Source organism: Macaca nemestrina, chromosome 6 (assembly GCF_043159975.1).
Source record: "Macaca nemestrina isolate mMacNem1 chromosome 6, mMacNem.hap1, whole genome shotgun sequence".
NCBI classification, from domain to species: Eukaryota; Metazoa; Chordata; class Mammalia; order Primates; family Cercopithecidae; genus Macaca; species Macaca nemestrina.
This window is the reverse complement of record NC_092130.1, coordinates 93,358,639-93,383,873: the sequence shown is the minus strand read 5'-3', so window position 1 is coordinate 93,383,873 and position 25,235 is coordinate 93,358,639. Positions and strand designations below refer to the sequence as shown.

Below are 25,235 nucleotides of genomic sequence, written 5' to 3'. Positions count from 1 at the left end.
TTTTTGACTTTGCAAGAGTACTAGGAAATGAAAATTGTACGTATTTACAATTTGAAGTCAAATGTATCAGAACAAGAATGAATTAAATGCCTTTTTTTTGAAATAATGTATTTACAGAGTTTGACACAAAGAAAAATAGCTAAGATTCTACAACTCAGAAGAATTAAAAGATACTTCAGTAACACAAAATTGACTTTTAATGTACCAGTTCATTGTATCTTACAGAAAATGAAAACTTTTTTTTTTTTGGTAATACAGATTGATTCTTCTTAAATTTATACTTGATGTCTATTAAATGCCTTTAAATATTGGTTTTCTTTCAATCAGGTGGCTTAATTACTTTTGTATTTTTCATCTCTTTCGTCGTACATCCATTGCCGCTCTGGCAGTAGTGAGCTATGATACAGTTAACTTCTTAACAAAACGATGTCAGTTATCCATTGATATTTCTTAATGCATTCTATGCTAAAAACTGATAAGTGATTCCCTTTTAATCCTCCCCTCCTTAGTGGTCAGCTACTCCATGAGACCACCATATTCTTTGGAGTACTAAAATCAAGAAACCCAGAATGGCTGCCAGCAACCAAATTGGAATCTCCTTTGAGTCTACTTCTAATTGCCAAAATAAAAAGTGACTATATTATTGCATAAAATAACACTTTAACAGGTACCGGCCCCCTTTCCATGAGAGAAAGTTTAAATTTACAAATGCCATATTTGGCTTAAAATTACTGTGATACAATATGGCAGTACTCATTTAAAGATGGCTTCCAGTGTTAATGTGAACAACTTATTTTCACTCTTATATTGTCTTTTTATTTGAATTGCTTCTTTTTGTTTGGGTTTTCCAATGCAGATGTCTCAGTGAAATGTGCAGATATACTTTGTTCCTTACACGGTCACCAGTGTTAATTATGGACAAATACATTAGAACAAGGGTTCCTAGCCCAGCCTCCCATCTAATCTCTTTGCTACTCTTGGAATCTAAGTCTGAGGAGCGATTTCTGAATTAGCCAGTGTTGTACCAAACTTTCTGTTAGAAATTGTATTAGAATAACCTTTCTTTTTCAGACATGCTCAATGAGACATCTTGGGTAATGAAGTAGGAAAATAGACATTTGGTGGAAAAACAGCAAAATAAGAACATTAAAAAGACTAATTCAAGTAGGACTATAAAGGGCATGGAAATTCTGATCCTTTGAGCAAAATGAGAAGACAAAATTTCTGCTCAGCAGTATTCATTGTGTTAAGATTTTTTTGTTTTTTACACGAATGGAAAAATGATGTGTAATTGCTATAGATTTTAATCAGCTAACAGTCACTCCAGAGATTTTGATCAGCACCAATTCCTATACTAGTAAGTATTTAAAAGTTAAGAAATACTACTACATTTAACATTATAAAGGTAGAGTTCCGGACATAACTGAAAATTAGATGCTTGCTTCAATAGAAATTTGTTCTACTTGTATTTCCAACAAAATTATCAGAACATACATAATAACAGTTCAAGTATGGACTTCTTCCAGTGAGCTAGCCCCCATATTTGAGGTGTTAAAGTTGTTATTTGGGAGAAAGTCCCCTCTTTAAATAACATATCATCTTATCCTAGACCATTTAGGTATCTTCTTTAATTTAGAAGTGTAAGTTCTATTTATACCACCAGTGTTTGAGTTTAAACCTTACAAAATCTTTGGATTTATAGTTTTGTACAGTTTGCATATCAAACCTAACTTAAAAATGTGCATGCATAACATTGTCATCTTTTAATATTAAAGCATCTGAAAATTTTCAGGTATGTTTTTGATCAAAGAAAGGACCTACTTTTATTACAGTATTTTGTCTGAATAATATATGATTATAGTTATGGTTTCATGGACTTCCAATTGTTCTATACCTTCCACACACGTAACTCTATCTTTATAGAGTAAATTTATTAGAATTATTACAGAGCCTTAAATGCAACCACAATCCATTCAGGAAACAGATTTATTTACTCATGTTCATGGGAGGAAAATCTACATAAAAACATTCATGAAAGCATACCAGCTATGTCATACTTGGATTATTATAGTAAATCCCATTTATTAGAATTCATTGTGAAACAATGGGAAACCATGAAATGTAATTTGAATACAAATATTGGTCCCTGTGGGGTCTCAGCAGTCATAAAAATATAGGAAAACAGAGCTTTATTTAAGATTGGAGCTGCTAATGTGGAAAATTGTGTTTTGAAGCTGGACTTAACCATTTATTCAAAACCCTGAAGATTTTAGTGTAAACTCTTTGATGACAGCTTCAGCATTTGATTTAAGCCAGCAAGGATGACCAGCAAGGAAAGTGACATCATTAACCACATTTTCTATTTGGGATAAGGTTTAGAACTACACTGTTGACTTTTCCCCCCAAACACAGGCACTAGTTGGGTTTTCTAGTGTATATACAAATAGGAATAATAAGAATTTTGAAAGTTGGGTCTTTGTTTCTGCATTAGGGATTCCTTTTATAATGTAATTGATTTTCATATAATGTAAATATGGAATATTAAATAAGTTTAAAGTTATTTGTATAGGACAATAACATTTCATAGGCTAACAGAAAATCAAGCTGCTAAATTTTACAATTTTTCTGTCCAGCAGTTTATCTATATAACTGCCCTGAGTAGATGCTAAATGCTGCTTAGCAAATGGCCCTTAGAATTTAAATACAACTCAGTAAAGCTACTCAAAAGATAAAACAATTCCTCTCAGACATGTGTAATTTTAATTATAAGAAGGTAGAAGTCTTTCATGGTTAAATATTATCTGCTTGTTTATGTGTCATACTTCATATAAATGGGATTATTAAGGAGTTTTAACTGTGCTTGTTACTATGGATTGGAGTTCATATGAATTTTTTTTTTTTTTGGTCAAAAAGGCAGGATTTTAAAGAGTAAAATATTCTGTCTATTGGAGACTTGAAATATTAACTTTTAGAAAGGTATAGATTGTTCCCTTGTGAAACTGAGTTTTGTATAACCTCTCAGTTTATGTAAAGAAGCCTGTATTTCAAATTTGTTGCTCTAATTTGTTTATTGTAGTGCATTTTAAAATTGTAAAAATGTGTAAAGTTTGTGCTTGTAAAACCTGCTGCTCTGAGTAGCTTTACTTTCCTTAATTTAATCCTAGCAATTCTCAAGCTATTGCATGCCCCGTTCATGAAAGGATACTTTATTGGGATGATACAGCTTAAAGAGTTTGGCTCTAAGTCTCCTTACGTAGAGCTTCCCTTAAGTTTATATTAATTTATAATATATATTGAATGATAGCTTTACAAAAAACAAATCAATGAATTGATCTTTATGAAAATGACTCTTTACAGTAAGTAAAAAAGGGTAATCACAGTTTTGGTAACTTGCATGAGTTCATATTGGAAAAAAAAAAACACCTTTCACATGTTCTTTATGACTTTAAAACTGATGTGCTCTAGGGGCACATTCAGTTGTATGCTCTGAAGCAGTAGACACCATACAGCTTATGCTTTTTATCTGGGAAACCCACGAAGCGCACTGCAGCCTCAGTAGGACTGCAGCGCCTTCTTGGCCTAGAGATAGGGTAGCGGACACTGCCATCCGCCAACCAGCCCGCATCACAGCGGTCATATCCAAGAAGTTGCCAGGCAGCAAATATCTGGCCCACTTTTGCAATCTGAGCACCATCATTGAGACAAGCTTGTACCGCTTCATCATAGGTCAGTTTGGTGGGGTGGATCAGATAGTAAAAACGGCCTGTAGAGAGAAGGAGACAGAGTCAATGGGCTGGTCTTCAGTGAAGCCACACAGAGATAGAAGGAACCAAAGACGGAAGTGTTTCTCAATGAAGGGGGATATAGAGCAATGTTTGTAAAGCTTTGAAACATAGAAATGTCAATTGAATGTAGTGTCCCTAGGTCACTTCCATTAAATTAGTTTTTCCCTTGCCCCTTAATATGTGTCCAGACATGCCCGTTTTATAGCTTTAAAAAGAAAAGGGAAATGGCAGATACAGTTTCTGTTAGCTAATTAGTGACTAAAAGAGCCCTTCTGTGGCACTAGAGAAGACAGAATTCCATGTTAAAAGCAAGGGCTATTTAAATTCTAGCTGTAGCAACACTGAACCCCAGCACAAGTTTCTGGAGAGGCAAAATTTGAATGTGAAAGGATCAAAACACATTCCTGACATAAAAGTCCATTTAAAAAAAATCAAAAGCCCTCAAGTCCTTTTCATTACAGGTATCAATTAGACATTATTCTCATTCAAAGACTACGTATGAAAATGCATAAAATACAGGAAGTCACTTGCTACAGATAATACGTACTCAGAATGTAAACTTAGTCTGTGTTGGTTCGCTAGCAAAGAAGACAAATTTGTTTAGTTTTTTCAACTTCCATTTGTTGAAACCCTGACACCTAACTATTTCTCGATTTCACTAGAAAAACAAATTAGTCTCGATCACTTATTGAACAGTGTTAATTACTGAGATTCCTTCAATATATATTAAATATGTGCAAAATGTGTAAAATATGACTTCAACTGACTGAAAGTGATAAATACATACGGACTGAAGATTTTCTTATGCATCTTAGTTTTTGGTTGAATCTAATCAGCCTCTCTTACCTGATTAGAGATTGTAATATGATGTTTCCCTGCCCCTCATTAGATATAGGTTACTGAAGTATAAATTAATGCTTGCCAGTTCTTTCTAGACTGAGATGATGTGATTTGGAGAAAGGGTAGTGGCCACTGGAACATTAACCAGAGGTTAAGTACCATCACCTATACCAGAGTTCAGCAAACTATACTGGAACATTAACTAGAGGTTAAGTACAATCACCTATACCAGAGTTCAGCAAACTATAGCTCAGGGGTCAAAAACTGGCCTCCTACCTGTTTTTGTAAATGGAGTTTTATTGGAATACTGCCATCTCCATCTGGGTTTAGTATTTTGATGGCTGTTTTTGTGCTATAACATACACACTTACAATGAGCCATTGCAGCAGACACCATATGGCCAGCAAAGCCAAAAATATTTACGATACGGCCCTTTATAGAAAAAGATTGTTGGCCAGACACAGTGGCTCACGTCTGTAATCCCAGCACTTTAGGAGGCTGAGGCTGGCTGATCGTGTGAGGTCAGGAGTTGGAGACCAGCCTGGCCAACATAGTGAAATCCCATGTCTCCGAAAAAACAAAACAAAACAAAAAAACAAACCACAAAGCCAAAAAACAAAAATTAGCTAGGCATGGTGGCACACACCATAGTCCCAGCTACTCAGGAGGCTGAGGAGGGAGAGTCACTTGGGAACCAGGGAGGTGGAGGTTGCAGTGAGCCCAGGTCATGCCACTGCACTCCAGCCTGGGTAACATACAGGGTGATACCTTGTCTTAAAAAAAAAAAAGAAAAAGATTGTTGACCCCTGACCTATAATCTCTTTCTATTTTTCCCAAAGCATATCACCAGGGACCTAAAATATAAATGATGGGGCCAGGGCTTGCTTTGTAGGTGTGTGACCTGTGTCCTCACACAGGGTGCCACATGGAGAAGGGCTCTGCATTTAGTTTAATGCTCTGCTGTCACCGTCTTAAAGTTTTTAACATTTTTGAACAAGGAGCTCCACATTTTCTTTCCTTGTTTGTTTATTTATTTTTTTTTTCTTTTAGAGATGAGGTCTCACTATGATGCCATGTCTGGTCTCAAACTCCTGGTCCCAAGCAGTCCCCTTGCCTTGGCCTCCCAAAGTGCTGGGATTACAGGCGTGAGCCACTGCACCCAGCCCACATTTTCATTTTAATAATTTGTGGGCCACACAAATTATGTGGCTGGCTCTGAACAGAGCAAGAGAAGGGTTGAGAGGAGTATGAATAAAATGAATCAGTCATCAACACTGCTGCAACCTTTCCTTCTGCTTTCACCTTGAGAGTTAGTTCTACTTTCTTTTTCTTGCTTATTCCCCACTTTGTCCTGAGTTCTGTTGATCATCTATGAATAAGTGTATATGTGATTGTGAGAGGGACAGCATGGGTAATAATGAAGGCACACTTACTTTGAGAGAACCATATCCTACGGAGGGCACACACTGGCAGCATCATCTTTGACAACAGGTAACAGACCTCAAACCACATAACAGTTTCAACTATTTCATATAAAAATGGGATGAAATAAAATGTAGGAGTACTGAGAATATGTACTTGTGCTTGACTTATGTGGATATTTAAAAATTATGGCACTCAATAACTTTTTATATCTTTTAAAACTAGAGCAAAACTTCAAAGCTTGTTTTCGTTTGTTTTTCTAAGAAGATAAGATTAAAAGCCAAGTGTAGTGTTATAGTATGGAGTAGTCTCTGAGACAAGAAAGAAGGCAGTACAGTTATTATCTTACCATTGAAATTGGATGTAAAACAGAAAACATCATATCTGCTTTTATCTTTATCCCAAAATCCGTAGTTCCTGACTCCAGGCACCGTGTTCTGGCCCCCACAGGGCTCTCTGGGCTTTGTGATGGGATATTGCACAGAGCCGTCACTAAGCCAGCCGGCGTTGCACCAGTCCAGCCCGCCCCGCCAGGCGTCGTACAGCTGGTCGAAGGAGGCGATCACAGCATCCTGGTCCAGACACGCCTGCTGAGCCTCGTGAAAATTCAGATTGTAGCGCCCCAGTCGTGGAAAGTAAGGGAATACCACACCTGTGCAAAGGAGAAAGCAAGGAGTCATTAGAAGCCCCAAAACTAACAACTCTGAGCAAATCCCACCTAACTGGTGAAAAACACAACAGACCCTCCGTCAGATGAGACAGTAGTTTTTCGTCAACTAGCAACTGTTTCTCATGATCCCTTTCCCCTTCAAGCAGCCTGTCGGTTCTGAGAATCTCATGATCAGCTTTTTTGTTTGATAACTTCAGTGATTTACTGCTTTGGCTATGAATTCAACTCAAACCTTAAAATTCTCCTTTCTGAAGACATCTGTCCTCAGATTACAGTTTCCAAATAGCCCTCCCTGAGAACTTACCATTTACTGCCAGTTCCTAGCCCTATAAGGGGTTACTACTGAGCTCCATCACCCAGGGAAAAAGTCAGTATTGAATACTAAGAGTTGGTGGCAGATATAGAAATAGTCAGTATTGAATACTAAGAGCGGAGGGGACGTAGTGCTCAAAGAGAAAGTATTTATCAAAATTCACAATGTTTTTCTTAGTAACTTTTCCTATATAATTAGTTATTAGTTTTATGTAGCCTTTTAAATGTATAAAGAAGCATATTAACAAATGATTCAAATGTAGATATAAAACTCTTTTACATGGTCTTCTAATAACTTGCAGATAAGTAACCTTCACTTAGGGGGGATTCTTATTTGGAGAAACTTGAAAGCAAACTTGTCCAACCCATGGCCCATGAGCCACATGTGGCCCAGGACAGCTTTAAATGCAGCTCAACAAAAATTTATAAACTCTCTTAAAACATTATGAGTTTTTTTGTGATTTTCTTTTCTTTTTTCTTTCTTTCTTTTTTTTTTTTCTTTTCTTTTTTTTTTTTTTTTTAGCTCATCAGCTATCATTAGTGTTAGTATATTTTATGTGTGGCCCAAGACAGTTCTTCTTCTTCCAATGTGGCCCAGGAAAGCCAAAATATTGGATACCCCTGCTAAAGTGGATTCCTTTGCATATCTAACAAGAACATAATTAAACAATCTTATTTCACATCAGACAGATCTGTACGGTGAGGCACGCCTCCATAGAAAGCATCATGATACTCTTATATGTTTACTTTTAATGTAGCCCTTAATGCTATTTTTTTCCTGCCCTTAAATAGCACGACTAAAATAAGGGCTTTAATTTAAAAGTATTTCCATTACTATTTTTCAACTTCCACATGTGTATATTGCAAACTGAAAGTAAGGGGTTTGAAACATTTTTATTATAAACAGGAAAAAAAAAAACTTCTCTAAGCTTGTCGTATAAAAGGTAGGTACAGAATAGACATCCATTGATTGACTAATGCCAAATAATTAAGTTAAATATTTTGAGGACAAAAGTTCCTTAGCAAATGTGAACAGTGTGACTTGGCATTTGATTTTGCCTGGGAAGATGTATGGCTTTCCAAAACATTTCTTTTGGTCAAATAATTATGGGAGGTGACTGAGCTGTCTCACAACACTCTGCCCAATTTCTTTAAAGCCTAAGGATTACCAAATAAGAAAGCAAAGTTACATCACTTGCTGAACTTTGAAAAGGACTACTGTGTCAGAGTATTTCTCCCATGGTTATTAAAAGATAACTAATTTAGAATCATTATTCAAGGGCTTGCCTTGAATTTTTGAATATAATTAGAAATAATTAGTATTTTAGCATGTGGAATGCAAACATTTGTCCCACTGACACAGTAATTTGGTGAGTTATAGCACATGTGCTATTTTACGAGACTGCAGATGCTATTCAAGATGAAGTACAAACTCACTAATAGCATAACCATACACAGGAAATATTTCCTTACTAAATTGTCCTAGAAGACACTACAAGAAGAAATTTCAATGGCCTTAAATCAAGTCACATCCACTGAAGGCCTCCGTAGGACATGTTTGTCCCTGTAGGGCAATCCAGCTGGCACCATCCATGAAAGGCAGAGATCCAAGAAGGCTTCCTGATCTCATTCTGCCTTCTCAGGTTCTTGGCTGAAGGATCTATAATCTGAATCAGAGCCAAAAGGAAGGAGTAAAAGCCTCTCTTGGTTGCCACTAACTCCTGTGGTGATGGGGAGGGAAGGCCTGGACATGGGTCTATCTAAGGAGGGCTCTGTCCAGGCACTGAGCTGGGAACCCAGTAAGTGCTGGGAAAAAACTATTATGGTGCCCTGATCCCTCATATCTTTTATCCTCTTTCCTCGGCAACCCTGGGAGTGCTGATGAAAAGGAAAATATTCAATTTATTCAGTAGACATTCCCTTTTTGGCTAGATCTTAAAGTGACAGAAAATCTCAAAGTGTCTGAACCTGAAGAGAGAAAGAAACCAGTGGGGTTGACTTCCATTTCCAAAATGGCTGAAGATGGTAATATTGGAGAATGCAGAATATTTTAATTTATATTAATTTTAAAGACCTGCATAATCTTTCAGGTTTAAATTCACTGTAGTGTATTTTGGTAGACTCTCATAAACATCGGGAAATTTTTTTCTCTAGTAATTTGTCCTTGATTAACCACTGAGCATTACTTAAATATGATTGATTTAGTTCCACATCCAGTGCTATATATTTTTATTTGAGTTGTTTTCAAATTTAACATAATTTCATACAATCATGTTTTAGAGTCAAAGTGAAACTTATGTTAAAATTTTAGTATTTTTCAATTGTAAGAATTGTCAACTAAGTGTTGTATCAGCTCAAAAGATTTACTTAACAAATTTGAATTACTGTTTGATATGCTGGAAATAACATATTCCAAGTAAATCACGGTAAAGCTCTATGCTTTACTCAAAGTTTTAAAACTTTCCCTATATTCTACAAATTTCACATACACATTTCAACAGCAAAATGTCTCTTACCAGCAGGACCATTTTTGGAACTTCATGATTGTTAGTATTTTATTTGTTTACTTGTTATACTTCTGGCTAGCTCAGATTTTAACATCCAATTGCAGCAACCTTCTTGGCTCTGTAGAAAAAATGTGCAATTCTTGCAGCTGAATTATGGAGCCAATGGTTGCTTTTATCCAGTGTTGCAAAAATAAGAAAAGTTAAACTTTTATGGATGGGAAAGAAGGTGGTATGATTATCCAAGAGATAACTGACTAATTTATCCTTCATACTTATATGTCAAAATATAATCAAAAGGGACATGTAAAAGTTAAAGTAAGTTTTAATAATTATATAAAGTAAATATTTCTAGTAATAAAAAGGCAGAGACCATATAGCATAAATAATATTACCTTCCTTAGTGCCTGTCATAGTGCTTATCAGTGCTATGCACATTATCTGAAATTGTGTTTCTCTTTCTGATAGTTCTCAGACTATAATTTTGTATATTTAGCCCCATTTTCACCAATGGAAGTTTGGAAGCATAAGTGTCATGTTTTTCATATCATTATTTGTGTATTTATTGTTTGCTGCGCTCAGTTGAATTGCTGATTCTGTAGTCCAAGCTTCTCCCTGAATTCCTAGGGACACTCTTTTGTTATATCTGTATAAAGCTTGTTGCTTGTTGGGTGCTATTTCTAGGTAGGTAATTGGCGGCAATCAGAGGGCTCTGTCCTATCCAAGATTCTGTATGAAAATACTGTGTTTCCATATCTAATTCCAACTCAAATGGAGGTCAGTGTTTGTTAAGGATTTACAATTATTATTATTTTTTTTTTGTCAGTGTGATTATACGGACAGTTCTTAAACAACAACTGACAGCAAGGCACTGTGCTTGGTACTCTAGGACATAGGTATGGGTGTGGCCTCTTCCTACATTTGACAGGATATATATCTATATATATATGATTTGAGCTCAAGACAGAATAAATATATGTAGTTTGGAGATATATGTATATATATATATATATATATGGTTTGAATCCAAGGCAGAAAAAAAGCTTGCAATACAAATAGGAGCTATATAATTTAGGCATCATGAAGAATAATTTTTTTTTCTAATTGGTAAAATTCTTTAGTGTAAATAGCATTTAAGCTGGTATTAAAGGACCAACACAATTAAAGATAATGTGCAATTACAGTTGGAAAAGCAGCTCAATCAAGGCATTTAACATGAGATGCTTGCCTGGCCCTTTGGTGCATGTTAGAAGACTGACAGGGAGCTTGAATACCACTGCCTGACTGGTAGATAGTCACATATAAGAATGTAATTGATCATGAAAAAGGTTAAAAATGAGAATGAGAGCTAATAAATGATAACCAGAAGGCATGTCTTTTGCCATATGTGGTTCAGCACAGATTTCAAACTCTTACGCATAAAATCTGCTGCATCTTGAGCGTCTATCCCAGAATACGTGGAGATTGTCCTTAGCTTATGTTAAGTTTTCTCAAATTTTATTTTTATGGCTTTTATTTTATTGTTGTGGCTATCTTAATTTGTTGTAATTTTACTTTGAAATATCAATCCTCATCTTACTCTGAAGTATATTTAGATAAAATAATATCCCATCTGAGTTTTTCTTGAAAATTATTCTGTGGTAGTGGGAGTAAGAAAGCAAACTAAAATAAGATTGGCTATATCATGATACTTTTTGAAGCTGGATAATGATATATGGATTCATTATACTATTCCTTTTACTTTTCCAAATGTTTGAAATTAGCGACAATGAAAAGTTAAAAATTTTTATCCCACCCTGTCACCAATCTGAGACTTAATGCAGGCAAGCTGGAATGCTGTTGGTGGTATCTGTTGTTCACATATTTGCTTTGAGGAATTTCTCTCTCTTATCTATGGTGCCCTCTCTCCTGTTTTTCATGCTCTTTAGCTTTTGAAAGGCTTACCTTCATGGTCCAAATCAAGTATCTCTTTTTTTTTTTTTTTTTTTTTGAGACAGAGTCTCGCTCTGTCACCCAGGCTGGAGTGCAATGGCACGATCTCAACTCACCGTAACCTCCACCTCCTGGATTCAAGCGATTCTCCTGCCTCAGCCTCCAGAGTAGCTGGGATTACAGGCGTACACCACCATGCCAGGCTAATTTTTGTATTTTTAGTAGAGATGGGGTTTCACCATGTTGACCAGGCTGGTCACAAACTCCTGACTCCAAGAGATCCACCCGCCTCAGCTTCCCAAAGTGCTGGGATTACAGGCATGAGCCACCGCACCCAGCCAAGTGTCTCTTTCTTAAGAATGGTTTCCATGACTCCCACATTGCACACACACTTTTTGTATTTGAAAGTACATTGCATGCACACTTTTTGTATTTGAAAGTTTAAACACTTTATTTCAAACATTCTTTTACTTGTAAACTATTTACTGAGCATGAATTTTGTTCTTGGCTCTTGAATGTCCTCAAGTAGATCAAGTTTAACAGACAAATTTACAAATATTTACAAAACAAAATGTGATTAGAACTATAATTGAAGTCTACATAAGGTGCTATGAGAACATCACGGAGGAGGGAAATTTAACAGCTACCAGGAGCACAGGACAGGTCCTAGCTTATTGCTCCAATAACTTTGGGTCTTTCAGAATTTTCTGAAGCCTGAAGCTGCCGAATGCTGCTGGTTTTTTTTTTTTTTAAAGCCTCTCCTCTACCAACAGAAAATTTCTCCTTCTTGCAAACCCTCAAATCACAGTGGATAGAGCATAGGCTTCATCCAATGCCTTTGGTATCTAATTCCAGCTCTAGCTCTTACTAAAGCTAGTCGTGTTATCTTAGAAAAAGTGTTTGTCTTAAGTGTCATCTATAAAGAAGGTTGACTGAACATGAACAAAATAAGTAGAACATATGATTATAGAAATTTGTGCCCACTTATTTTACTGACTTCTGCCTTATTTCATTAAATTATTTGAGAATCTTTAATGGACTATACGTTTGTTGAATGAAAAGAGCAAAGATTGGAATTGTTTCTATCTCATGACACCAAAACAGCACTTGTAAAAATATGTATCAATTAAATTGGTTTCTTGGACCGCATTTACTTAGCTCATATGCACATATGCTATATGGCAGGGAATGTTCCCTAAGCGTGGAGAATCTGGAGATTTGCAATGGTGCAGAGCCTAGGAGAAAAAAAATTGTTTACTTAGTCCCCTTTCAGCATCCCTAATTGTGTCTTGGAGGAGACTTGATTTGACCCTATAATGCATTATGCTGTAACATAGGCTGAAGCTTCTTTTAAACAATGACCTTATTTTTATTATATTTATTTTTATTATTTCCTTCTATTTCTGGTAAGTTATACTGGTTTCTTTTAATTTAGAGTTTAATTTTGTAAAATAAACATAGATAGATAGTAAATATTGCATGTGAATTACTTTAGTTTAGGAAATATTTTGCTATATAAAGATAGGCTTTTAGAAGAAAAAGTAACAAGAGATAATATAATTCAAACTCATTTGAGGATAAGTGACCTGCCCCAATTACAAAACTGATACCGGCAGAGTTGAGGTGAACCTAAGCCTCTTAATATTACTAGCTCAAGGCTCTCTCCAACCTTTAATGCTCCTCTGATAAATAGTTTTAATTAATATTTGATGACCGACTGTCTTCTCTAAGTCAACTCCTTCCATCCTGAATAATGCCAATGTTCATGGATATTAATGTGAATCAATAAAAACTTAAAGCACAAGGTGGCATGTACTCAAGGCTGAGAACTATCTATGAGAGACAAGGAAAGGTCACAAACATGTACTTTACAATGTTGTGCAATTTATTAGATGTATAAAGCAAATAAATCTCCATACATGTGATAGGATTGTATGGGATTCAAAAGGTCAAATAGTCAGTGATACGCTAGTGGACCAAACAGATATTTTTCCAAAAGCCACAAATCTGTCCTCGGGGGTAAAAGGAGCTTCTAGCAAGCATACACTTAAGAGTTTTATGTAAACAAGGAAGGAAGGCATTCTATCAATGCTGCCAAAATCCACCCTTCAGTGTAAAATAATGCTGAAATTTATGAAAAATAAGATGTCTTGTGATCCATGAGAAACTAAGGAGAGGAGTGTCTCTAGACATTGGGCAGAGGGGAGGCAAGGATAGCAAGGACACTTTTTATTGTACGGCTTTGTACACATGTTGGTTATTAAACCTATTGGATGGCTTACTTATTTAAGCAATAGAATTCTCCCACAAAATGCCCTGACCAAATGGCTAACAGACTCTGAACCCTTAGAAAATCACTTCTTTAGAAGAATATTTAAAGCTAGAGGTTACTTTTTTGTTGAATTAAGGTTTTGCAGTCATTTTACAGAATACGATTACATATATTTTAATTAGCAGATGTCCTTTACAAAACATGCCATTATTTTGAAACTGAGATAATTTTAGAAACATCATACAAAGAAGTACACAATCTGAATTTCTCAATAACGATATAACGGAATTTAAATTTTGAGTAGCATAAGGCAGTATCTGAAAACCGTTAATTCAGTTCCACTGCACGTTTCTCCTAGTTACAAACAGCTTCAATTTTGCACATAAGCATTGTGTATACATTTCAAACATGAAAACTGGAATCAAAGGCAGACTATAGAATACAAAAGAATAGAAAAAGATGCTGGGCAAGGACTTTCGGTTTTTCACTTTATTACTGTGGTAACCACTAGACATTACTCCTCATGAAAAAACGCAACTATTAATGATCATTTCTATGTTGAACGTGACTTATAGATACCTACCTTGTAAGTCCAGTGCTACCACAGCAGTATCGTCTTCTAATCCTTCAATCACCTCACACTTATATCTCCCATAATCTTCCAGAGTGAGGTCTGTGATGACCAGAGAAGCATCATTATCACTGCCTCCCTTCAGAAACACCCTACCCTGGTAGCCTCCATAGGTTTTTTTGTGGTATCCCATGGAAACAAAAACATCCACTTCCTTGAGGTAATCCGAAGTTAGCTTGGTCCACTTAATTCGGATTTTATGGATTCCTGAGCCAAATGCTGTAGGGTCTCGATAAAATTTGCATGGCAGTGTAACATTGCCACCTCTGTGTGAGAACACCTTGGCTTGCTCTGCTTCCACAAGTAGACGGGGGCCATTTTCTGCTATAATTAAAAAGGAAAGAAAAAAAAGAAAATAACTGTTAATATACTTTCAGACATTTTTGTAAAATGAAATACGTTACATATACAGGCTATCTGACAAAGGATAGCTTTGGGTGGTTAGCTTCTCTACATAATCTCTTTTGAACCGTATAGAAAGTGACCTCTAATAACTAGAGGGTATCTCTAAAGTAGTCATGTATTTTAAACCAAAGGGAAAGAAGTTACATTATCGTCAGTAAGAAATATTGGATATAAGACTTCACAGTCATTTGAAGGTCAATGATTTCATAATAAATTCTATTTATTATTGTTTCAATTTTTTTCTTCTACATTTACATATCAAAAATATAGAAACAAGACCAAGAGAAGTGAGAGAGTTGCATGACGGGTTCATCAGTATAAACCCAAACATTTCAAGGTAAGGTAAACCCAGCTGGGCTTTCTAATACAGTAAGTTTGTATTGTACTTACAGGCAAAATATGAAGCAACATGATTCACTTTCATTGTACTGTTCTGGCCAAAGAACTCAGAATATCCTCACATTTATGACTTCTAGTCAAGTATACACCTGTGTTAGGCTATTTTGAAACCTTTCAGGAAATATGTATTTCGTTTTCACAGAAAGATTAGACAAAGGTAATTTTAGTAAACGCTTTTGACAAATTCCAGAAGATTTTGAAATGTATTCCTCAAAATTTGAATGTTAAAAGCATATCCAAAGTTATACTTCTTTTCCAATTAACCAAATAATTATTTCCTTCTTTACCCCCTTAAATATCCTTCTATTCTCTCTCTTTGCTTTCTGCTATGTCTTATTTTGCAGTTATCTTATTACTTCCACCTTTCCTTTCCTTGTCCTTTTGTTTTCCTCCAAGGACTTTATTGCCTTCCAAAGAGCACCACAATATCCTGAGTCTGCCAAGTCAGCAGGTCTGCCATTTTTTACATACCAGCTGTTATTTTCAGATCTTGGCTTTCTCTGGGGTTTCCCCCTGGCTAGCACATTGTGCTTTTGACCTTGACAGTGTCTCTTGAGGATGTGCAAGATTTGAAAATGAGAAAGCGATATAAGCTTTCCTGGATATGGATATCTTTGTGTCCATACGCAGCTTTCAAAGCTGCCAAAGCTGCCCTTCACACAACTCTACAGACCTCCTGCCTTGGGCAGATAGGTGTTGAATAATCCTTCACCATGAATCATTTAAGATGTCCAGGTCACTGAGAAGAGTAGCCATGTTGAGACACACAGTTATTGAATGGCAAATATAGGATTTGGATTTTAAAATAGAAAGCGTCCAAAAAATAGACATAGCATCTCTTTTTTTAATCACACAGCAATCAGAATTAATATTTTTAATGAGCATATCATTTCATTTATAAATGAGTCCCAAGCCTCAAAAAGCTGAAAGGTTTAGCAAAGCCATCAATGCCCCTCACTTTGAATAGATAACGAAATGCAAGGATAATGGCTTCATTTAGTATTTAGTTAAGAGGAATCACAAATCCAGCTCATTAAGCATTTCCTTTATATTCCATTCTTGAGCTCATTATTTAGGACCATAGAATCTCAAGATATAAAAGATAAATCTGTGTAATTCTACCCTACATACAATTTTTCCCAGGCAATATCCACAATGCCTGCATGCAAGTTCTACTGAAACATCTCTAGTGTCTTCTTTCTAGGAGGAGGAAAAAGTGCTGTCGACTAAGTTTTCTCAGTAATGCCTGAGGGTCATAGGAAACATTTCCTTACCAGTATCTTCTGGGGGGCAAGGGTTGGGGGTGGAAACTTCCCATACTGGAACATAGTTTAGATAAGACACATAGCTACAAGAGGTCTCAGTTTCATTATTCTTTCAAGTTGTTTGGTTAAAAGTCAAAAATAATGCCCAAATGCACTGGCATAGAGGATATTATACAAGTTGAGAACAAGGGCTCTAATGTGACATCGACCTTGGTCTAACCTCACTTCCTCAATTTACTAGCTCTGTAGCCTTGGGCAAGTTGTGCAACCCCTAAGCCCTAATTTCCTTGTATGTGAATTACAGATACTATTGCCTACAATATACAATTAACCTAATACACATAAAGGGCTTAGGACAATGGCTGACCAATATGAAGTGTACACTGACTACTAAACTGTTCCTACTGCATAGATTTTACACAGTATTTTCCAACTAAGATACTGCCCAATATAGAGCATAGTTTTGTCATACATTAGTCTTCCATAATTTCACTTATTTATAAAGTTTTGAATCATGTGGAGTAAAAAGTAAATATATAAAATGCCACCTGTGAGACTTGGAAATAGGAGACTTGGAAAATTGGGAGGTTCAGTGTAATCATAAACGGTTCCAGAATGAACACAAGGTCTAAATGTTTTATAAATTAAAGGGTTAAGGCAAAGATCAAAACTCTTGTATAAGGGACTCAGACTTCTAATTTTTTTCTGTGGTTAACTGTAAACCATCTTGCAGTATTTTAGAAGTGTAGGCTTCTGATTTTGTTTGTGTTTTACTTCTACTCCAGCACTGTGACTAGAGAATGACTTGTGTGGTATAATGTTGAAAATTAAGCAGACACCAAACATCCACTGACCCTCACCCAAAATAGTTTTTTAAACAAGCCTATCAAAATGTATAAAATTCTACCATTCTCATTTGTTTTGGGGTGTGTGTGTGTGTGTGTGTGTGTGTGTGTGTGTTGAGGTAATAGATGCCAGAAGTCTTTGACTGAAATTCAAAGAACCCTAGCAAAGGTATGTAATGTATTTACTGACTAAGGCCATTAAGTTTCCTTAGGCTAAATCTCCAAAAATGGCCTTGAGAATAATGGTTTTGTTTGTTTGTTTGCTTTTAGAAGATCTACACTGCAGACTACATAGCACTGAGCATTGCTGGAGAAGTGGTCTGTTGCAGGCTCTCCCATGCCTTAGCTGTTGGACTCTGATAAGTCTACCTCATGAGAATCTTGAGCTTGCAGTTTTTACCAGGTGCTATGTCACAGGTTGTCATCACAGGGACCAGCCAGGAAACACGCTGAAGTAGACAGGGAAAGGAAAGGGATGAAGACAGAGGAAAGGGAACCACAAGTGCTGATTACAAACTTTGCACACTCGCCTAGAGAAAGTCTTGCATCTGATCATTGGATTTAAACTCCTGGATCAGTTTGAAATTAATGTTTAAATCAAAACTGTTTGATTGGGGCTGTGTGCAGTGGCTCACACCTGTAATCCTAGCACTTTGGGAGGCTGAGGCAGGCAGATCACTTGAGGTCAGGATTTCGAGATCAGCCTGGTCAACATGGTGAAACCCCGTCTCAACTAAAAGTACAAAAATTAGACAGGCATGGTGGTGCATGCCTGTAGTCCCAGCTACTCAGTAGGCTGAAGCAGGAGAATTGCCTGAACCTGGGAGGCGGAGGTTGCAGTGAGCTGAGATTGCGTCACTGTACCTCAGCCTGGGCAACACGGCAAGACTACGTCTCAAAAAAAAAAGAAAAGAAAAAAAAAGAACTGTTTGATTAGCAGGCTGTTGCACAGCAATTGAAACGCAAAAGATAAAAATAAACCTTGATCATTAGAATAAGTATTGCTTGTTTTTTTTTTTTTAAATAAAACTATGTAGCATACAACTGTCCATTTCTCCTTTCCCTTTCAGTATGAAAAGGTGCACATAAACATTTGCATAGTGTTGAAGAGCTTAATTTTGTCCATAAATGAGGCTGAATGTTGAAATTGGGGAAACTGCAGATGTCCAGTGGGGGACAGAAATTTTTTAAAGTGCAATTTACAAGTAAATAATTTCCCCATTTCCATTAGTGACAATGACTTGAAAGATCTGATGCCCTTCAAAGCTCAGAGTTGTCTCCAGGGGAAACAACAGGGCCTGGTGAGAACACTAATGGGGACTCACTGAACCGCTGGGGCCTCGTTATTATCTTACAAATTCTGCTGTGAAATCCAGAGGACATCATTTAGTTTCACCAAATAATAAAAGAAATGGCCTGAGCAAACAACTGATCTTTCTACTTGCTATGAAATTTAGATGAAGACTTTTAAACAATAGGACAAACACAACTGGAGAAGAAAAACAATTTAAAACTATGACATTGAACCACTGCCTATTTTTCTTAGTCCTAATAAAAGCATAAAAATTTGTTTGGCAGTTCATACCCACAGAAATCTAGGTGACAGGAAAAAGGAAAGGGTGCTTTGGATCAAAGTTTATGTGTGTTTTTGGCTTTTTTTTTTTTTTTTTTTTGAGACAGAGTTTCACTCTTGTCGCCCAAGCTGGAGTGCAATGGTACTATCTTGGATCACTGCAACCTCTGCCTCCCAGATTCAAGCCGTTCTCCTGCCTCAGCCTCCCAAGTAGCTGGGATTACAGGTGTGTACCACCATGTCCAGCTAATTTTTTGTGTTTTTTAGTAGAGATGGGGTTTCACCATGTTAGCCAAGCTGGTCTAGAACTCCTGACCTCAGGTGATTCACCTGCCTCGGACTCCCAAAGTGTTGGGATTACAGGTGTGAGTCACAAAGTTTATGTTTTTAATCCATACAAAGTCACACCTTAAACTTAGGTCATTTGTAGTTATATACTGTATGAATCATCATGGGAAACGATGACGGTACATGAAATTGGGAGCCATCCTGGAGAAGGACAGGGATGATCAGCTGTCAGGGGCTTCCTCACTCCTCTCCAGAGAGCCTTTCCCACTAGAAAGCCGCCTTTTTCATCCCTCCCTTCTCATGGTCCTTACACCACTCATTTTGAAAGTGAAGCCCTTGGGAACCTCCCTGATACAAATCAAAATTTCAATGTTAAAAAATAAGTTTATCTTTTTAAAATGAATTGAGGATGGTGCAAGATAGCCAGTCTTGATGTTGGTTACTTTCTCCACCGGTGTATGGATGAAGTAGCCTTGTGACTTTTGGATTTCCTAGATCAATAATAATAATAATAATAATAGTAATAATAATAATAATAAATCCAACTGGGGAATGTGTTTAAGATGGCTAAATAAGAACATTAAAAATAATCTCTCCAGCCGGGCTCGGTGGCTCACGCCTGTAATCTCTGCACTTTGGGAGGCCAAGGAGGGCGGATCACGAGGTTAGTAGATCGAGACCATCCTGGCGAACATGGTGAAACCCCGTTTCTACTAAAAATACAAAAAATTAGCCGGGCATGGTGGCGGGCGCCTCTAGTCCCAGCTACTCGAGAGGCTGAGGCAGGAGAATGGTATGAACCCGGGAGGCGGAGGTTGCAGTGAGCCCTGATCGCTCCACTGCACTCCAGCCTGGGCGGCAGAGTCAGACTTTGTCTCAAAAAGAAAAAGAAAAAAAAAAAAATCTCTCCAAGAAAAAACTCTACCACCATCATTTAATTTTGTCCACTGTGGTAAAATATATATTTTAAAAATTGCTATTTTAACGATGTTTACATGTATAATTCAGTACCATTAATTACTTTCACCTTGTTGTGCAGCCATCACCACTATCCCTTTCCAAAACTTTTCATCATCCCAAACAGAAAGTTAATTTCTTTCTGACTTTCCAAACTATAGACATAGACTCAGTTGTCAGCTCCATAATGAGTTATTTGGAAAAAAAAAATGCACAAGGGTTTAAAAATACTTTATTTTGTGACTTTTGTTAACACTTTGGTGAATTTGGATGTGTAATACTAACACTTTGGAAGCTGTTATTTTCCTTAATGTAGCCAAAGCCTGCAGGAGAATGAGCAGCCAGGATGGATTTGTGTCCGTCACTGTGCTTACCATAGTCTATTGCAAACAATCACTCTACCTTGTTTACGTTCTTTCTCCAGCACCAACATAGTGCCTAATGTAATAAGTGTCTGTGACTGAAATATACTAGTGCTGCATACAGCTGGGACCTAGCTGTGTCAGTAAACGTGGATATCTGAGCTTGCTTTACACCATACTACCTCTCTAAAATGAACACACTTTATAAAAATAGTTACGCACATTAAAGACACCATATTTAAGTAGAATATGCAATTTAAACATTTGTCTCTCATTGTACTTCACACGTTACATTTTTGTAGGACACATAATTTGGAAAATAAAGAGTGCCTTACTTATTAACCTTTAACTTTATAATTATTTTGTTTCCTTCAGACTGGAAGAAATCTAATTTTTCCTGAAACTGCTCACCTGGAGTCAGAAGAACCTATCTTTTGGTCACACGATTCTAATGTGTCTAATCAGATCGCATCAGAAACCTTTCCAGGTGCCCACCCCCATCCATGCTGACCCCCTCCCTTCGCATCCAGCCTTTACTGTTCTTTCAAATAGTTCATTACTTTTATCAGAGACCAAGTTTTAGCTTGCTTCCTAGCTATTCTTGAATGCAGAGGATCTTGAGCCTCTAGAAGGGAAGACAGTAAGAAGGGTAGTAGAAAAATGATCTCATTCTTGCCTTGTGCCCTCACCTACCTGATTTGAATTTGAAACCTGGAGCTGGGTGCAGTGGCTCACAACTGTAATCCCAGCACTTCGGGAGGCTGAGGCAGGTGGATCACCTGAGCTCAGGTGTTCAAGACTGGCCTGGCCAATATGGTGAAACCCTGTCTCTACTAAAAATACAAAAATTAGCCAGGCGTGATGGTGTGTGCCTGTAATCCCAGATACTTGGGAGGCTGAGGCAGGAGAATCGCTTGAATCTGGGAGGCGGAGTTTGCAGTGAGCCAAGATTGCACCACTGCATTCCAGCCTTGGGTGACAGAGCGAGACTTTGTCTTAAAAAAAAAAAAAAAAAATCTGGAATTTTTCTCTGGCACATCTTTGCTTTCACCTGGAAGTTTAAACTTTGACCTGAAGATACAGAGGAATATGCGTGCTTCTTACCATTTGTGAGAATTCAAAAGTTTGTGTAGTTTGGCATAAAGTATATCTGAAAGGATTCACACGAAACTAACAGCTTTGGTAGACTATGAGAAGCTGTGGGGAAAAGTGGGTAGAGGAAGGCTTGGGACATCTTCACATGTACACTTCCATAGTAAAACAATTTTGAACCCTGTGAATGTACCACCCATGCGCAAACTAAATAAAAATCTTATAAAAACAAGTGTAGAAGTTGAGGGAATTTAATTAACAAATAGACAAACAAAAACCGTTTATCTAGAGTCTCTGGAAATACACACAAGAAGCTGGTAGCCATAATTATATTATATTATTATAATTGAAGGATTTTATTTTCTCAGTATACCTATTGCTGTGTTTACTAAAAATGTGATCTTTAAACATGTATTTAAAACATGAAATACATGTTTCATCGCATTTCCCTATTTTTTTTAAAGATACTATTGCCAAAGATAGTAATTGTTGTCTAGTTTTGAACCATATAGGAAAAAAACCTAACGCTGAATATAGGATAAGTGGAGATTGCTCTTTGATATAAAGTGATTGGTGCTGTTTTTCATTATCGTGACCCTGCTGTTTGGTCTCACAGGCTACGAGATCGTATTCCTCCCATCCAGCCCATTTCCCAACCCTGCCAGGGGCTACCTTCTCCGTACCCACTGTACAGTCTTCATGCTCTGCTCTTTCCTATCAATCTGCAGCTAAATTGTGTTTTTCTAATTTCTCAAACAGCATGTTTTGCCTTCCTGTTGAGATATGCATTATCACACGTGATATGCTATGAAGCATGCTTGTAGGTATTGACCAAATCCATCATTTTCTCTTTCCTTAGAGCTAAATGGATTATGTGATGAGAAACTGCTCAATAACAAAGGATATCTAAGACAAACCTTTTCCATGTAATCTTATAAATGTGAGCCTCTCTGCTTGAGCTGGGCATCACGAGGCCCCAAGGAGCTCTAGGAGGTCAACTGAGCACAGTTTAAAAATCACTGTTCTGAGATGTACACCAGAAACTCTGTTAATATCCTGATAAATATTCTGTTTCCTCTTCATTCTCTTTTCTGAATCGTTTTTTCTAGCAGGAAGAAGTAGAGTGTGAGGAGGAAATTTAGCTCTGTTCTGTTGATAAAGTTCTTTGTGGCTTCTGCCTTTCCACATTCATTATTTCATTTCTTTTCTCAGCAGTTATAGAGTATTAGTTAAGCATATGGACTATACCTTACATTGTGTCACTTAACTTTTCTGTACCTCAGTTTCCTCATCAGTAAATGGAAGTAAGTCATCTTCATCCCTGGGCTCTTATGAGGGTTAAAGGAAGTAATTCACATTAAGAACTTAACTTGGTGCCTGCTCTACAGTGAGTGCCCAGCTCAGGTTGACTCTTACTAGCAAACATTTACATGTCCAAAGTGTGCCAGGTGTACAGAACAGCTTCTATCTTCTACACTGTCTTCTTTACTGTGCTCTTCCAGAAGGCAATTCCTAGAAAGTACTGGTACCTGAGAAGTTCACATCTCATCAACTCTTGAGGATTGCCTAATCTAATGGTTCTTAGCAAGGCAGGGGTGCATTTCAGGACTACTATTTTAGAAGCCTTTTTAAACAAACTTATCACTATCTTTCCACCTCTGTCCATGTCTTTGTTATCTATATCTATGTCATTTATATCTATACCTGTGCCTGTATCTATCCATCTATATCTACATTTATATCTACCTATATCAATAGCATTCAAATCCTATCTGCCCCTTCCTCTATTTCCTTGGGAGTTTCAGAGAGTTTGTCTTTGGGGTGGGTGTGGAATGTATGTATTTGCAGCTGCCATCCATTCCTTGCTCCTCTTACCCCTGTTAAGAATTACAATAGTGGCCTGTGAGAAAAGTTTCTCTAAAGCCCAAGACCAAACTTTCTTTTTCTTAGTGATTTCTTCTGAAACATAGTTATATAAATTGAATGGAATAAAATGGGGACCATTTTAACCTATTGTGTCATGCAAAAGATGCCATGAAAAGGCTTTGATATTGCTGTATGTTCATGTATGGGTTTGGAGCACTGCCTGCATTTAATCTCATCCTCACCACCTAACAACCTCGTGACCTGGGACAAGCTATATAACCTCTCTCAATTTCGGAGTTTAACCATCTTTTTTTTTTTTTTGATACAGAGTTTCATTGTTGTTGTCTAGGCTGGAGTGCAATGGCATGGTCTCAGCTCACTGCAACTTCTGTCTCGGCTCACTGCAACCTCTGCCTCCCAGGTTCAAGCAATTCTCCTGCCTCAGCCTCCCAAGTAGCTGGGATTATAGGCACCTGCCACCATGTCTGGCTAATTTTTGTATTTTTAGTAAAGATGGGGTTTCGCCATGTTGGCCAGGCTGGTCTTGAACTCCTGACCTCAGGTGATCTGCCTGCCTTGGCCTCCCAAAGTGCTGGGAGTTGTGAACCACCATGCCCGGCTGGTTAACCATCTTTATAGCATCTTGTGATGAGTACTTAATGAGATGACCCAGGTAATGAACTTTTTATGAGAAATACACATGGTAAGTGATTTTAAATGTTAATATTAATTTATTACTATTGTTATCATTGTTAATTCTGATGGAACTTGTTATAGAAGTAAAAATAATCTTAGTATCTTTGTCAACTTAGAGTTGCCTGCTCTGGTTAATAATTTTCAGAATTTAAATTTATCTGTGTTATCAAAGATTTATGGATAAATAACTAGCATTTAATTTTTATGTTTTAGACCTAGAAAACACAAACCAGGTTATCATAATTATAGAACGATTAAAGAACACAAGAAAACGAAATAAAATTAGAATATTTCACTAATGTGTTGAGTGACATTCTTAATATAAACATACTCTTCAGGATTTTAACTATATTAGAGGTTTGTTTCAAAGGATATGGAGAAACCAAAACATTAGCATGAGTCATTCTTCTTCATTAGGCTGTAATTATCTACCACTCCTTAATTACTGGAAATGTGCCTTTATGTGGTAAAGGCGTAGAGCTCAACTCTACTTGTCTCCGCTCAGACCACTTCCACTTTGTGGTGAAGTGTAAGGTTAAGTAATTTGTAATTTGTAGAATGACACTGTTGGTTGTATACACTGATAAGGCTAATATCTTCACTTAGTAAAGAAGACGTCAAGATAATACCATTACAGGAGTCAATCCTAGAGGCAATAGAGGATAAAAAGGGAACTGTGATTTTTTTTTACCTAACAAACATGAGTCAGTAGCCTACAGTGGGTCAGGTAATAAGTTCAGTGGGTCAGGTAATAAGTTTAGTGCTGAAACAAAAAAAAAGGTAAGTCAAACACAAATGCCCAGGTGGGCAAGGCTGAGGGGAGTGAAGTGAGCACCTGGGCATGGTGAGGATGATAAAGAGTGGAAAAGGTTGTACCTATTGTGGGGAGCGCAGGCCCTGTTCTAAACAGGCAGCAGATACAGGTTCCCAGTGATGCTGTCCTATGAGGACGAAAGCTGAAAAATAGCAGGCCTTAGGATTTTTCAACAGAGGCTAGAAATGCATCTTTAATGCAAAAATCTCCTATATCCAAGTGCTTGCAACTAATTTAAATTTTTAAAACATCATATGAGAAAAGTAATTCCACACATCAGTGATCAAGGTTCAGACTCTGGGAAG

The 25,235-nt window shown here is 37.0% G+C and overlaps 1 protein-coding gene across 4 annotated transcripts in view; it reads right to left on the bottom strand.

Annotated features, from left to right (window-relative positions):
• Nucleotides 1-1,968: 1,968 nt before the first annotated feature.
• LOC105475037 (hyaluronan and proteoglycan link protein 1) overlaps nt 1,969-25,235 on the bottom strand; it is an 82,414-nt gene continuing 59,147 nt past the window's right edge. For all 4 annotated transcript variants that reach the window (XM_071098706.1, XM_011729976.3, XM_011729974.3 and 1 more), the window contains 3 exons: nt 14,321-14,692; nt 6,397-6,699; nt 1,969-3,763 (listed from right to left, as the gene is read on the bottom strand). In XM_071098706.1, the coding sequence (XP_070954807.1) occupies nt 3,474-3,763; nt 6,397-6,699; nt 14,321-14,692 (965 nt within the window). In that variant the 3' untranslated portion in view covers nt 1,969-3,473. The remainder of the gene's footprint in view (nt 3,764-6,396; nt 6,700-14,320; nt 14,693-25,235) is intronic.